General features: G+C 32.3%; 1 protein-coding gene across 5 annotated transcripts in view; it reads left to right on the plus strand.

Moving 5' to 3' along the window:
• The window catches only part of LOC139484891 (germ cell nuclear acidic protein-like), a 33,838-nt gene extending 22,267 nt beyond the window's left edge, over positions 1–11,571 (plus strand). For 4 of the 5 annotated variants that reach the window (XM_071268925.1, XM_071268927.1, XM_071268924.1 and 1 more), the window contains exons 10-15: positions 1,964–2,165; positions 2,579–2,663; positions 3,240–3,372; positions 4,107–4,203; positions 6,122–6,229; positions 10,640–11,571. In XM_071268925.1, the coding sequence (XP_071125026.1) occupies positions 1,964–2,165; positions 2,579–2,663; positions 3,240–3,372; positions 4,107–4,203; positions 6,122–6,229; positions 10,640–10,898 (884 nt within the window). In that variant the 3' untranslated portion in view covers positions 10,899–11,571. The other variant, XM_071268928.1, reaches the window with a different exon arrangement.
• The last annotated feature ends 1,586 nt before the right edge of the window (positions 11,572–13,157 follow it).

Genomic DNA, 13,157 nt, shown 5'->3' on the forward strand with positions numbered 1-13,157 from the left:
CTGAACAGTTAACAAACAAAAAGAAAATAAGAGAAGATATCAAGTTCATGACAACGCTTTTGAAATACGTGAAATAGTTTTGAGAAAAAGGGGGGTCATTTGTTTACAGATGTACGTAGTTAATACTCAAAATGAATCGACCAAGATATTTAATTAATTAGGTTATTATAGAAATAAAATGAAATATTTCATCTATCATCTACATGTATTCCAGAACAGAGAATTCTTTAGTTGTCTTTTTAAAAAAAAAGATTTGTACTTGTAACTTGTATTCTATAACTTCCTCCAATAAAGGAGCACCTCAATCGATGAGTATTCCACCACCAGTTCAAAAGTACATATATCTGAATTACAGGGCATGAAGATTCCCATTTTGCATATGATATTTTTTTTTAATGAAATTTGATTGAAGTCAACAACAAAAATAAGAAAAAAAAAACATTTTCTCAGGCATCTAAATCACCTCCAGGTATGCTCAGAATGCAGGATTTTGAGTCTAAAATTTCAAAATTTTCTTGGGGGGGGGGGGGGCATGTCCCCAAACCCCCCGGGCTTCACCGATGATAATAAAATTTAGTGGGCTACTGACTTTTTGTCTGGGCTAACTGATTTTCAAGTCTAGTAGCCCAGCTGGCTACTGGCCTTTTTAAGTTAATTTTGACCCCTGTCAAACTATATAAAGGAGAACAAGTGTGTAAATATCAAACTATATAAAAAAGAACAAGTGTGTAAATATCAAACTATATAAAGGAGAACAAGTGTGTAAATATCAAACTATATAAAAAAGAACAAGTGTGTAAATGTCAAACTATATAAAGGAGAACAAGTGTGTAAATATCAAACTATATAAAGGAGAACAAGTGTGTAAATATCAAACTATATAAAGGAGAACAAGTGTGTAAATATCAAACTATATAAAGGAGAACAAGTGTGTAAATATCAAACTATATAAAAAAGAACAAGTGTGTAAATATCAAACTATATAAAAAAGAACAAGTGTGTAAATATCAAACTATATAAAGGAGAACAAGTGTGTAAATATCAAACTATATAAAACCTATTTTGATAATTTACGTATCCAGTGAAAGATGAATAACTAATGATCCTTGTAGAACACCTTTTGACTGACAATTTTTTTTAATAACACAAAATTGATATTTTTAGTTTATACCCCAATTAAGGATCAAGGAAATCAGAAGCTGTGTTGAAATATTTGTTTAATTAATATAGGATAGATTAGTATCATTCATTTTCATTGACTTTTTTGTGCACTGGAATCTAAAAATAACAGATCTTCTGATGAGTTAATGACTTTTAAATTTCTATATTATGTAAATTCAGAAATTATTTCTAGGTTTTAATGAATGCAAATAAGGTGACTGGGCAGATATTGCAAAATTTAAAATTGGCATTATAATATCGGACACAAAGATGTGTATTAAGATTATATGAATATCAAAATAGTCAATCTCACCTTTTTTGTCAATTTTTATTTAAATCGCAATAATAAATGCAATAATTGTGAATTTACTGCATACAAGAGAGTTGTTTCAGAAGAGATATGAGAAAGTGGATAGGAAAGCACTTTTATTGAAATTTATAGGGTAGTTCTTTTGGAAAGATGTGACTTAACAGTTATTGGAGTATAATCAATTAAAACTTTATGCATGAAGAAGTAAATTCAGAAATGATTTCTTTTTATGCCCCACATACGATAGTAGAGGGGCATTATGTTTTCTGGTCTGTGCGTCCGTTCGTCCATCCGTTCGTTCGTCCGTCTGTCCCGCTTCAGGTTAAAGTTTTTGGTCAACTTCAAACTTAGTATACATGTTCCCTATGATATGATCTTTTTAATTATAATGCCAAATTAGAGGGTGTACCCCAATTTCACGGTCCACTGAACATAGAAAATGATAGTGCGAGTGGGGCATTCGTGTACTGGTGACACATTCTTGTTTTACAGATATTGAGAAACCTAAACCAAAGAGACAACCAAGCAAAACTCCTACTAGAGAAGATGTATTCAAAACTCCTAAAACAGAAGATGTAGCTAGTAAAATAAACAGAGGCAACAATCCATATGATAAACCAGTCAAGAAGTTCTCTTTCCTTAAATCTCTGAGTAACAGTATACCCACCGAACTTTGTAACCCAGATGCACTCAGGTATTTTAATTGTAGATTTCCTCATCAATTTTGAATGCTGTGATTATTGTCTTGTCTGGTTTAAGTTTATTTTAGACGTCAATGAATTTATTTAACTTTCATAGAATTTTACAAAACTTTTATATGATCAAAACAGTATCTAGGCAAATTTTTTAGTTATTCTTTATTTTCCTAATATTTATAGATTATTGCAATTTTACCTATGACGACGTTGTTAATTTTATTGACAATGGCATGTGTGCCCTTAGTTTCTAGAGATAATTTTTCATATCACTCTCCTGTGCTGAGAAAAGAAATTATCAGTCATTAAGATCAAAGGAATTTTTTTTAAAAGCAATAAAACTGATAATTGAGCCTTGTTTTTGTAAATTTATTTATAATGAAGCCTTAGCCATTAGATTATACAATTTCAGATATATCAACAGTTTTGCAAAGACTAAGGAAGAGTTAACAGCTAAACTGTTTAAGTTTTATAATGAGACCATCTTTGACTGTAAGGTAGGTAATATAACAACTTGACAACCTCTTTTTCATTGTTGGGAGCCACTATGGCCAAGTGGTATAAGTAGTTATACTACTGTAATCACTGGCAAGTGAAAACTGAGGTTTCGAGGTAGAACCCTGCTCGTGCAGGTGCACTCAACCCCAATCTTAATTGACTAGAATTGTAAGTTTCCCTTTCGAAAGTCATGGTTTTCGCCATCACTCAGGCTTACTTCACCAATAAAAACTGGCTGCCAGGAATTAGCTCAAAAGTAGCATTTAAACCAACAATCAATTAATCTTTTCATTGTTTAATATTTGAGTGTAGATCAGATTTTCAGATCTTTTACATCACAGTTTATTGTTCAGTTGAATATCTATTAGCAATTAGGCAGGTGAGTCGTTTCAACAACAACAATTTTAAAAGATTTTTTTTAAATTTTAATGCCAAATTAGATTTTCAACGCCAATTTCACAATCCACTGAACATAGAAAATGATAGTGTGAGTGAGGCTTCTGTTTACTATGAACATATACTTGTTTATCTATTTATTTATATTGGTAATTATTGATAATAACTTAAATTTTTAGCTTCCATCAAACCTTTCTATAGTATGGAACAAGAGATTGTTAAAGACAGCAGGGTACTGTGTTAATAAGACTACCAGAGAAGCAGTAAAGACTTGCCAGATTGAGTTGTCCATAAAAGTTTGTGATTCAGCAGGTATTACCTCTTTGAAATTTGTTGATTTATGATTTATAGTTTTTGTTTGAAAAGTTAGAATATTTATTTCTGTCATTTTCAGTTTAAATGAATCATTGTTCAAAGATCTACCATTAAACACTACATGTTTTTTTCATGGAAAAAAATAACACTCAGATATGAACAGACAACCATTAATAAGGTTCCTTTCTTAAAGCAGAACAACAAAAGATAACTGTACTGTAAACAAAATTACCATAAATAAAACAAACACTTGACTCTTTAATAACAACATCAATGGTAAAATTGAGAATGGAAATGGGGAATGTGTCAAAGAGACAACAACCCGACCAAATAAAAAACAACAGCAGAGGGTCACCAACAGGTCTTCAATGTAGCGAGAAATTCCCCCACCCGGAGGCGTCCTTCAGCTGGCCCCTAAACAAATATATACTAGTCCAGTGATAATGAACGCCATACTAATTTCCAAATTGTACACAAGAAACTAAAATTAAAATAATACAAGACTAACAAAGGCCAGAGGCTCCTGTCTTGGGACAGGCGCAAAAATGCGGCGGGGTTAAACATGTTTGTGAGATCTCAACCCTCCCCCTATACCTCTAACCAATGTAGAAAAGTAAACGCATGTACCAATTTTACAGAGAGAACCAGAGATACATTGATACATGAGCTGTGCCATGCTGCAGTATGACTATTTAATGGTGTTAATGATAAGTTATAATTATATTTTACAGAGAGAACTAGAGATACATTGATACATGAGCTGTGCCATGCAGCAGTATGGCTATTGAATGGTTTAAAGGATGGACATGGTCCTTATTGGAAGTACTGGTCAGTATGAAAATAATGTAGAAAGTAAGGTGGACTGGTATTGAATAACAGAAAGTTACCAAGATAAATTTTAATAGTATTTAGCAGATAATTTTTACTTAATTTTAAAAGAAAACTTCAATCAAACCCTTAGAAAATGTGTGTGACTTGCCTAGAATGTTTCAGATGTATATGTAACTAGTCAACTGTATAAAGGTTGTGAGGTTGAATCCTGTACATGGCAGGTGCTCTTGACTCCAATCCTAATTGACTAGGATTGTCAGTTTTCTTAACAATGGTAGGTGGTTCTCTCTGGTTTCATCCATCAATAAAAACTGACTGCCTAAAAATAGCACAATAGTGTTTATAGTGGGGTTAAAAACCAATCAATCAATCATAATATTCTGTTTTAGATAAGTAAAACAAAAAATCACTGCCTAATTCTTAGATAGTACAGCACAGTTTATAACATTGTGGTCAACATTTTATTTATTTTATGAAGGAATGAATGCATGTATTTTATCCAAATATCTAAAAAAAAAAAAAAAAAAATAATTTTAAAATGACGAAGATCAGTAAAAATGGTTGTGATACTTATTTATCTGTAAATTCAGAAATTATTGGCAGATTTTTATCATTGTGAATAAAGCCAATAGGTTAGTATGGTAATAATAAGGACTTGCATTCTGTTATCTCATACATATATCTGTATGTAGATTTCCCAGACATCATCGCAATAATTAATCTCGCATTTTTATCCATTCCTTAAAAATCACAATAATAAATGCAAGCAATAATTTCTGAATTTACAGTAATGGTAATAAGACAGTCAAGAGGCGGGATTGGAGGGGTCCTGATCCTTAAATCCCGGACTTAAAAACACCAAATCCCGAGGTCCCGAAATTAAATAAAGTAAATCCCGGCATCCCGAAATCAGAAAAAAAGAATTCCCGGATCCCGAAAGGGACAATCCCGAAATCCCGAGCTTAAAGAAGGCCGATCCCGGAGTCCCGATAAAGGTCCTATCCCCCCTCAGTCAATATCCATGATTCAGAGGTTCAAGTTGTTTAATGAGAGTATTAAGTACTGTAGCTATCTAAGTTTTAAAACCTGTTCAGAAGATTGATTGCTTGATTGAACACAGTACTTGTTAAATGTCCAATGGCAATTATTTCATGTATATATGTGAAAAAGAAAAAGATTGAGAATCAATACATTAGGTAGGTTATGTAAAGAAGGTTAACATGGAGGAAATTCACTTAACACAAATAAGCATGACCCCACTTTCACAAGGGTTTTACTACAAACAGGAGAGGATAACCATATTTCTACACCCCAGTCAAACTTAAAGTTGTTATGAAAGAGGTTTGGTACTATATACATGTATGTGTTCTTGAGTAATCAGGAAATATGTATTTCAGTTTTGAATGTTTTTGTTAAATTTCTCAAATCTAGTCTTCTTGTTGGACCATAATTAAAACCTGAAAAAAAGATATAAAATACTATGTCAGGCACATAAAATGCCTATATTACAGACAGCATGGCTTTTGTGGTCTCTTGCCTTGAGAGTGGGAAATAATGGGTTCAATTTCTTGTCAAGTCAAACCAATTACATTAAAATTGTTATTTGCAGCGTTTAGATACAAGAACAAAAATGGTAGGCTTGGAGTCAGAATTATGTATCTGGGTAACATGTAAATCTTTTGAACCAGCATATTAAAAATCAAGCTCTGCATATCTGTCAAGTACAAAGAGTTAACTCCTCCTGAATATGAATTTAAATTTTGCAGCTGGATGTTAAACAACCATCAATTATATCATCATCTACATTACAGAGTGTTATGTTAAAAAAAGCAACCATCAAATTTTAGACAATGTAGTTTGTTATATACATATATAAATATATAAGGTTATGGGTATTTTTCTTTTTTTTTTACAGGGCAAGTAAAGCAAATAAGGTTCATCCTGAGATTGCAGTAGTTACACGTTGTCATAGTTATAAAATACAAACAAAATATAAATACCAATGTGTAGATTGTAAATATGAGTAAGTAAATACTATCCTTTAGCTATCCCAGTTTATATGTTAACATGAGTAAGAGCCACCTGTTATACCAGGTCTGTTGAAAAGAGGGGTAGCAATTCACTGTAGCCCAATTCACAGTAATTTTTTAGCTCACCTGTCCCGAAGGGACAAGTGAGTTTATGCCATCACTTGGCGTCCGTCGTCGTCCGTCGTCCGTCGTCTGTCGTCGTAAACTATTTCAAGAATCTTCTCCTCTGAAACTACTGGGCCAAATACTTTCAAACTTTAACTGAATGTTCCTTAGGGTATCTAATTTATAAATTGTATCCGAAGTTTTGATCTATCAACAAACATGGTCGCCATTGCTAAAAATAGAACATAGGGGTCAAATGCAGTTTTTGGCTTATAACTCAAAAACCAAAGCATTTAGAGCAAATCTGACATGGGGTAGTATTGTTTATCAGGTCAAGATCCATCTGCCCTGAAATTTTCAGATGAATCAGACAACCCGTTGTTGGGTTGCTGCCCCTGAATTTGTAATTTTAAGGAAATTTTGCTGTTTTTGGTTATTATCTTGAATATTATTATAGATAGAGATAAACTGAAAACAGCAATAATGTTCAGCAAAGTAAGATTTACAAATAAGTCAACATGACGGAAATGGTCAGTTGACCCCTTTAGGAGTTATTGCCCTTTATAGTCAATTTTTAACCATTTTTCGTAAATCTTAGTAATCTTTTACAAAAATCTTCTCCTCTGAAACTACTGGGCGAAATACTTCCAAACTTTAATTGAATGTTCCTTTGGGTATCTAGTTTGTAAATTGTATCCGAAGTTATGATCTATCAACAAACATGGTCGCCATTGCTAAAAATAGAACATAGGAGTCAAATGCAGTTTTTGGCTTATAACTCAAAAACCAAAGCATTTAGAGCAAATCTGACATGGGGTAATATTTTTTATCAGGTCAAGATCTATCTGCCCTGAAATTTTCAGATGAATCAGACAACCTGTTGTTGGGTTGCTGCCCCTGAATTGATAATTTTAAGGAAATTTTGCTGTTTTTGGTTATTATCTTGAATATTATTATAGATAGAGATAAACTGTAAACAGGAATAATGTTCAGCAAAGTAAGATCTTCAATTAACTCAACATGACCAAAATTGTCAATTGACCCCTTAAGGAGTTATTGCCCTTTAAAGACTTTTTTCACAATTTGTTCATCATGTTGACTTACTTTAAAAAATCTTCTCCTTTGAAACTGCTGTATCAATTTCAGCCAAACTTAGGCTAAATGAGTTTCAGAGTATCTAGTATAAATTTTATATTTTATTTCCTTGTATGTCAAGAAACATAGCTCCTATGGCTAAAATAGAACATAGGAGAAATGATTATTTTGTTTGGCTTTTGAAGAAAATAGTACGATCCAAAAAACATTTAAATAAATTGAAAAGCCAAAATAATCATTGATGAGAGATTTAACCAAAAGAATTAAGGTGAGCGATTCAGGCTCTTGAGAGCCTCTTGTTTATAGTTTGATTCACAGTTCAAGAAGGTCCAATATGCTTTAAGGATATTTAAAGATGTTCTCCAATTCAAAAGACACTGCTATTTTGTTTTTAATCCTTTTTCAGAAAAGATGTAAAATTTGTTCTAAGAATAAGAAAATCAGCTTGCCTGATGCCGAAAGTTAATGTTGTCAACATCAAAATGGCTGACATCATATCATTACACTTTTTTGTTGAGCCTTTTGACTTTAGTCGAAAAAGCGAGACAGTGGTCCTACATTGGGTTGTACGCAGCGTCTACAAATATTTAGTCTGTGATTAAAGTTTTTGAAATTTTAATAACTTTCTTAAAATATTCTGAATTTGTACCAAACTTGGACTGAAGCTCGTTTATAATCAAAAGCTAGTATCGAGAAGGAAATCTTGTTCATATTTTGAACCTGTTTATCAGTATTTTACTTATAAGGCCAATTAAAATTAATTGATAGATTTTCATCCCCACCCGCCCCTCTGAAATCGTCCCGCCCCAATTTTTTTTTTTAAATAAAAATTACGATTCCCAGATTTTGTTCATTTCCTTTACTGGCAACTGTTGATAATTTCGTTTCATTCAAACTTCCTGTTTCAAATTCACGGTATGTCACAAATTTCTGTGATAGGAAAACCATGGATTTTTTATTTATGGAACGACTTTGTGTTAGGAAATTTGGACAATGCACGAATATCGTGGAACAATTTGGTACAAAAACATGACTGGATTTATAAAGAAATTGACACAAGCACAAACTTGTTAGATTTATGACTGTATATTGAGTTTAAAAAGTCAGAAAAAAATACGCATTTTAAATTAGTTTTATTATAGCAAGCCCTTAGATTTACCCATGGCTGTCATTTTTTGTTGACAAACATCAACAGAGCTCCAGATAAGAATTCACAAATTGGGTTTTTAACCCACCATTTTCAAATATAATTGGGTGATAAAGTTTTTTAATTGCATGATCAATTCCAATTCACCCCTCATGTTAATATCAAATTGGGTTTTTCACCACCAAGCTCCTTAATGTATTGGGTTTTTCATTAACACAATATTGAATATTTAGACAATAGCAACCCCAGATTTTGTCCATCTTAAATATGTTTCTGTCTTTGTTTAGCTGTTGTATTTGGTTTAGGGTTAGGATTGTTTGCTAGCTGTTTTATTTGGTTTATTCACTGAGGAGCAATTGTAGGTTTAATTTGTGTTCCGTTTCAAACCTTCTGCCAGTTTTGTATTTTCTCATATAAACTGTAAAAAAACCGGATATGTGTATTCATAGGCACTCGTCTTAATATACCTTTATATAATAAATTCTGAGACCAGTGCCTGTGTGTGTATTCATTAATTAATAGTAAAATGAAAAAAATAGTATATAAACTCTAATTATACTTGAATGGTTTTGTTTTATTTCACATGTTTCAATTTCATAAATCTGGGTTCAGTTGTCTTTTATTAGGACTTTTGGTTGCTGATGCTTTATCATGTCATAATTGATTTGACCTTTCACTTTTTCCAACTGATTTTTTTTTTGAGTAAAGTCTGTTTTTATTAGCAATGTTCTCGTTACGGTACGCACACATGCCGGTGTGTTCGATGGACGCTTCCTAAAAACACTGGCTGATTCTTGTTATCATCATAACTTTCCCTCAGCTTTTCAAAAGAAGCAGAAAACATGCTTCTATTCAATATTTTTACCGGACATTCACTTTCGTTTTAATTTAATGTATGTTATGATAAATCCCGAGCAATGCGAAAAAAATATGACTACATGACACACACTAATTGGATAAACGCCGAGAAGATCGAAATGTTTTCAAAAACACGTGTACTCTTTGAGCAACGGAAAACTCTAACAGGGACCCATTTCAGCTACTTGATGCAGGGATCTATTTTTAGAACGAAAGGAAATTTCCAATTATAAATATTTTTAAAATAGTTTACGCAAGGACTGTAAACAGATAAGGGTAAATAACGCAAATGGTAGCCAATAAAAGGGTTGAGAACTCATGGTTTTGGCATATTATTGGGTTTTCCTTTGAATTAATTGGGTTATTGAACCCTGCAATGGGCAATTGCATTGGGTTTTTTATTATTTGTATTGCGTGATCACGCAAATACGCAGCTTGTCTGGAGCTCTGCATCAAACACCCTTAGTCCCCCCAATAACCCCTTTTTTGTTATTTAATTTTGATCATGTTTTACATTGTATCCTCCCTCAGTCCTCAACCTTTATTATATTTGCATCTTGCATAAAATCCTCCCAAAATACAGTATTGAGAGGAATATTATTATAGATTTTTTTCTTTCATTTTTGTTGAGCCTGCAATTAACAGCAAAAGTAGGCAAGACAATGGATTTCGACAGAACCCTCATGAATTTTATTTTGAGTCGCTCAATATCCACAATATGACTTTGGGGTCGGATTCAAATACAAGATAAGAACGTCAAAAATTCTAACAGAACCAAATACTACAATAGATGTCACACATGGAACTGTTTCTAATTATTATGTGAGAGTTTACAAAAGGAAGGAAATAACAGCTAAGAATCACATAAGCATTTAAGGTTAAATGTTGACTGGAACTCTAATATGACGTCCTTCTTGCACTTCCAAAACAAAGCCACGTTTTAATTACAATAAAACATTGGCATAAATGGCTGCATGTGATTGATATTGCAACATCAGGTCTATTTTGAACACTTCTCATTTTAACATGGGTAGGCATTATATTTGTCAACATTTAACACCTTGCTAATGCTCAATATAAAGATATTGACAAATATAATGCTTACCCATGTAAGAATGAGTATAAAGCATGGGATGAAAGAATTATTTCTTAATTGTGTATGCTTCATGTTGGACATAAAAATATTTTTATATTGTAGAGTTGGTAGACATTCCAAATCACTAGATACAAAGAGATTTATTTGTGGAAAATGTAAAGGAGCTTTTGTATTACTGGATAAATATGGTAAACCAGCCAACCAAGCTACAAATAAAGATGGTACAGCTAAGACACCTAATAAATTTGCTTTGTTTGTCAAAGAAAATTACAAAGAGATCAAGAAACGGGACAATTCAATGAAGCATGGTGAAGTCATGAGTGTTCTGAGCAAAGAATTTGCAAAACAGAAGTTATCATAATATGTTATGTCTGTTATATTTTACTTGATCTCAGGATAAAAAGAAAGTCTTTCGAGATGGGCAGCATTATTTTATATAGAAGAAACTATACATTTTGATAAATATTATACAATTTGGGAGAAATTTTTATTTTTATGGTACTTTTAAGGGAAATAAAATTTGTGTGCCTGTTTTGTAGAATAAATATGCTAGAAGTGCTGAAATGTATAATTGTATGATTTATAAGTCAGATTTCTTAATTTCCTGCTATATATAGCCTCAATTTTTGTAATCATTTATGAAAACACAGTTTGGTTTATAGGGAGGTAAGACTGCAAATCACAAACCAAGAAAGATTTTTTTTTAGGAAATCTTGCCTGAATTTTTCAGTGCAAAAGGACAAATAAGTTATTGCCCTTTGTTGTGTAGTGACAGTATATTCCCCTAAAGTCGGCTGGTTTAACAGTTTAACATTCTGCTAGGTAAAATTATGACTTAAAAATTTACATTTGATGCTTTTAACATTTGGCACAGACAAATTAAACCACTCATTAATCAATCTGTAGTGTCATAGACATAGCAGAAGTCACCTTGTACTATATATAGACTTTATTTTATTCTGATTTATTGTTTTATACATTTTATACAAATATTTGATGTAAATAAAATAGATGAATATTTCCATGACTTAAAATGTGTCTTTACAGGAATGAGTTTAATCTGATTTATTGTCTTCTTTTGACAGAGTTAAAAAGAGAGACATAGGTAAGCGGTTCCAGGCGGAGGCATCAACAATGTTTTAATTTGTGATTATGTCTTATTTATGGTGAACTGCTAGTGATAGGTCAAGGATAATTGGTTTGTCCTGCAGTTGTATAAGCATGAATAAATCTCATTTCCATGGATCCATATTTGGTGTGCAAATTTATTGGCATCTGCTCGTCTCGTTTCCATGGAGATTATATAGCCCCACCCCTTCATGGTTCATTAAGTTATGAAACTTTTACATAGTTTACAAGTTAATGTTTAGGTTTGCTTTGAGGGAACAACTTATAAGAAGTCAATGGTATTTGGTATGCAGTTGTGTTAGCATTGGCACTTCTCATTTCCATGGAGATTGTTTTGCCATGTACTTTCAGTCATGGTTCATTGACATTGAATATTTGAGCTGATTTTTTTCGTTTCCATTTCTAACTTTAGTTTGCCTCAACCAAATGTTGTGAAACTTATACACAATGCCTATCATAAAAAAATTTAGAACCAGTCCAAATTTGGGTAACACCACTTACAGTTCATGAGATATGTCCCTTTATTACATTATATGCAAGTGGGGACAACATCTGTGTCCCATGGACACATCCCCTATTTATTTTATTTTGTATCTCGCCTCTGCATTTACGTTTTAGACCATTTTTCACACACAGATTTTTTTCTAAGATTAAGATTATTACTGTGGTGATGATTACAATATATTTAACATTCACAATAGTTCTCTCTTGAAAAAATTCTGAATAAAAAAATGATGTTGGACATACCTTTAATGACACAGCAACCCAACAACAAAAATAACCAAAGACATAAAGACATATAGTGGGCAACATCCAATCTTTAATAATAAACAGGTATCTATACAATATGATAAAGCTCAAGGTCATTGTGAATCTATAAAAGTGAAAATGCAATATCTGCCATCACCCCTAAGTATTCCAAGTAAAGAATAGCATAAAGATATGACAAACCACACCTTCTAAAAAGGTTTCTGACTTTGGCAATGCACAATAAAATGAGTTCAATCTAGTTTTTGTCTCATCTGCGTGGCCAGGAATTGCTTTTAGTTTAGTTTTCTGTTAGTTTGATAGGAGCTGCTTGAGATAGATCATTGATAATTATACAATGTACTAATATGTTTGAATTTTAACCCGCCAGGGTTTCATGTTTTGCAATAAAGACTATTTATTTAATATAAAGTTGCATAACTATTATTACATACCAGCTTGATGACTGTTTTGAGGCCCTGTCTACTAGGTCATGGTCCAGTGGCTTTGGATTAATAAGCAATGTTTTTTGCTTTAGTCAGTTTGATAGGAACTAGTTGTGATTGGTCAATGATATTTTCTATAAAGTTGCAGTACCTATCTGTATGACAACTATTTTGAGGCCTTGCCACTAGGATATAGTCCAGTGACTTTAAAATGATTAGCAAACTTCAATATTAAGTTTTCTGCTTAAGTTAGATGTAGATTTATAACTATATTCTTTATATATAACCCATGTCATATG

Source organism: Mytilus edulis, chromosome 8, assembly GCF_963676685.1.
Source record: "Mytilus edulis chromosome 8, xbMytEdul2.2, whole genome shotgun sequence".
In the NCBI taxonomy this organism is placed as follows: domain Eukaryota; kingdom Metazoa; phylum Mollusca; class Bivalvia; order Mytilida; family Mytilidae; genus Mytilus; species Mytilus edulis.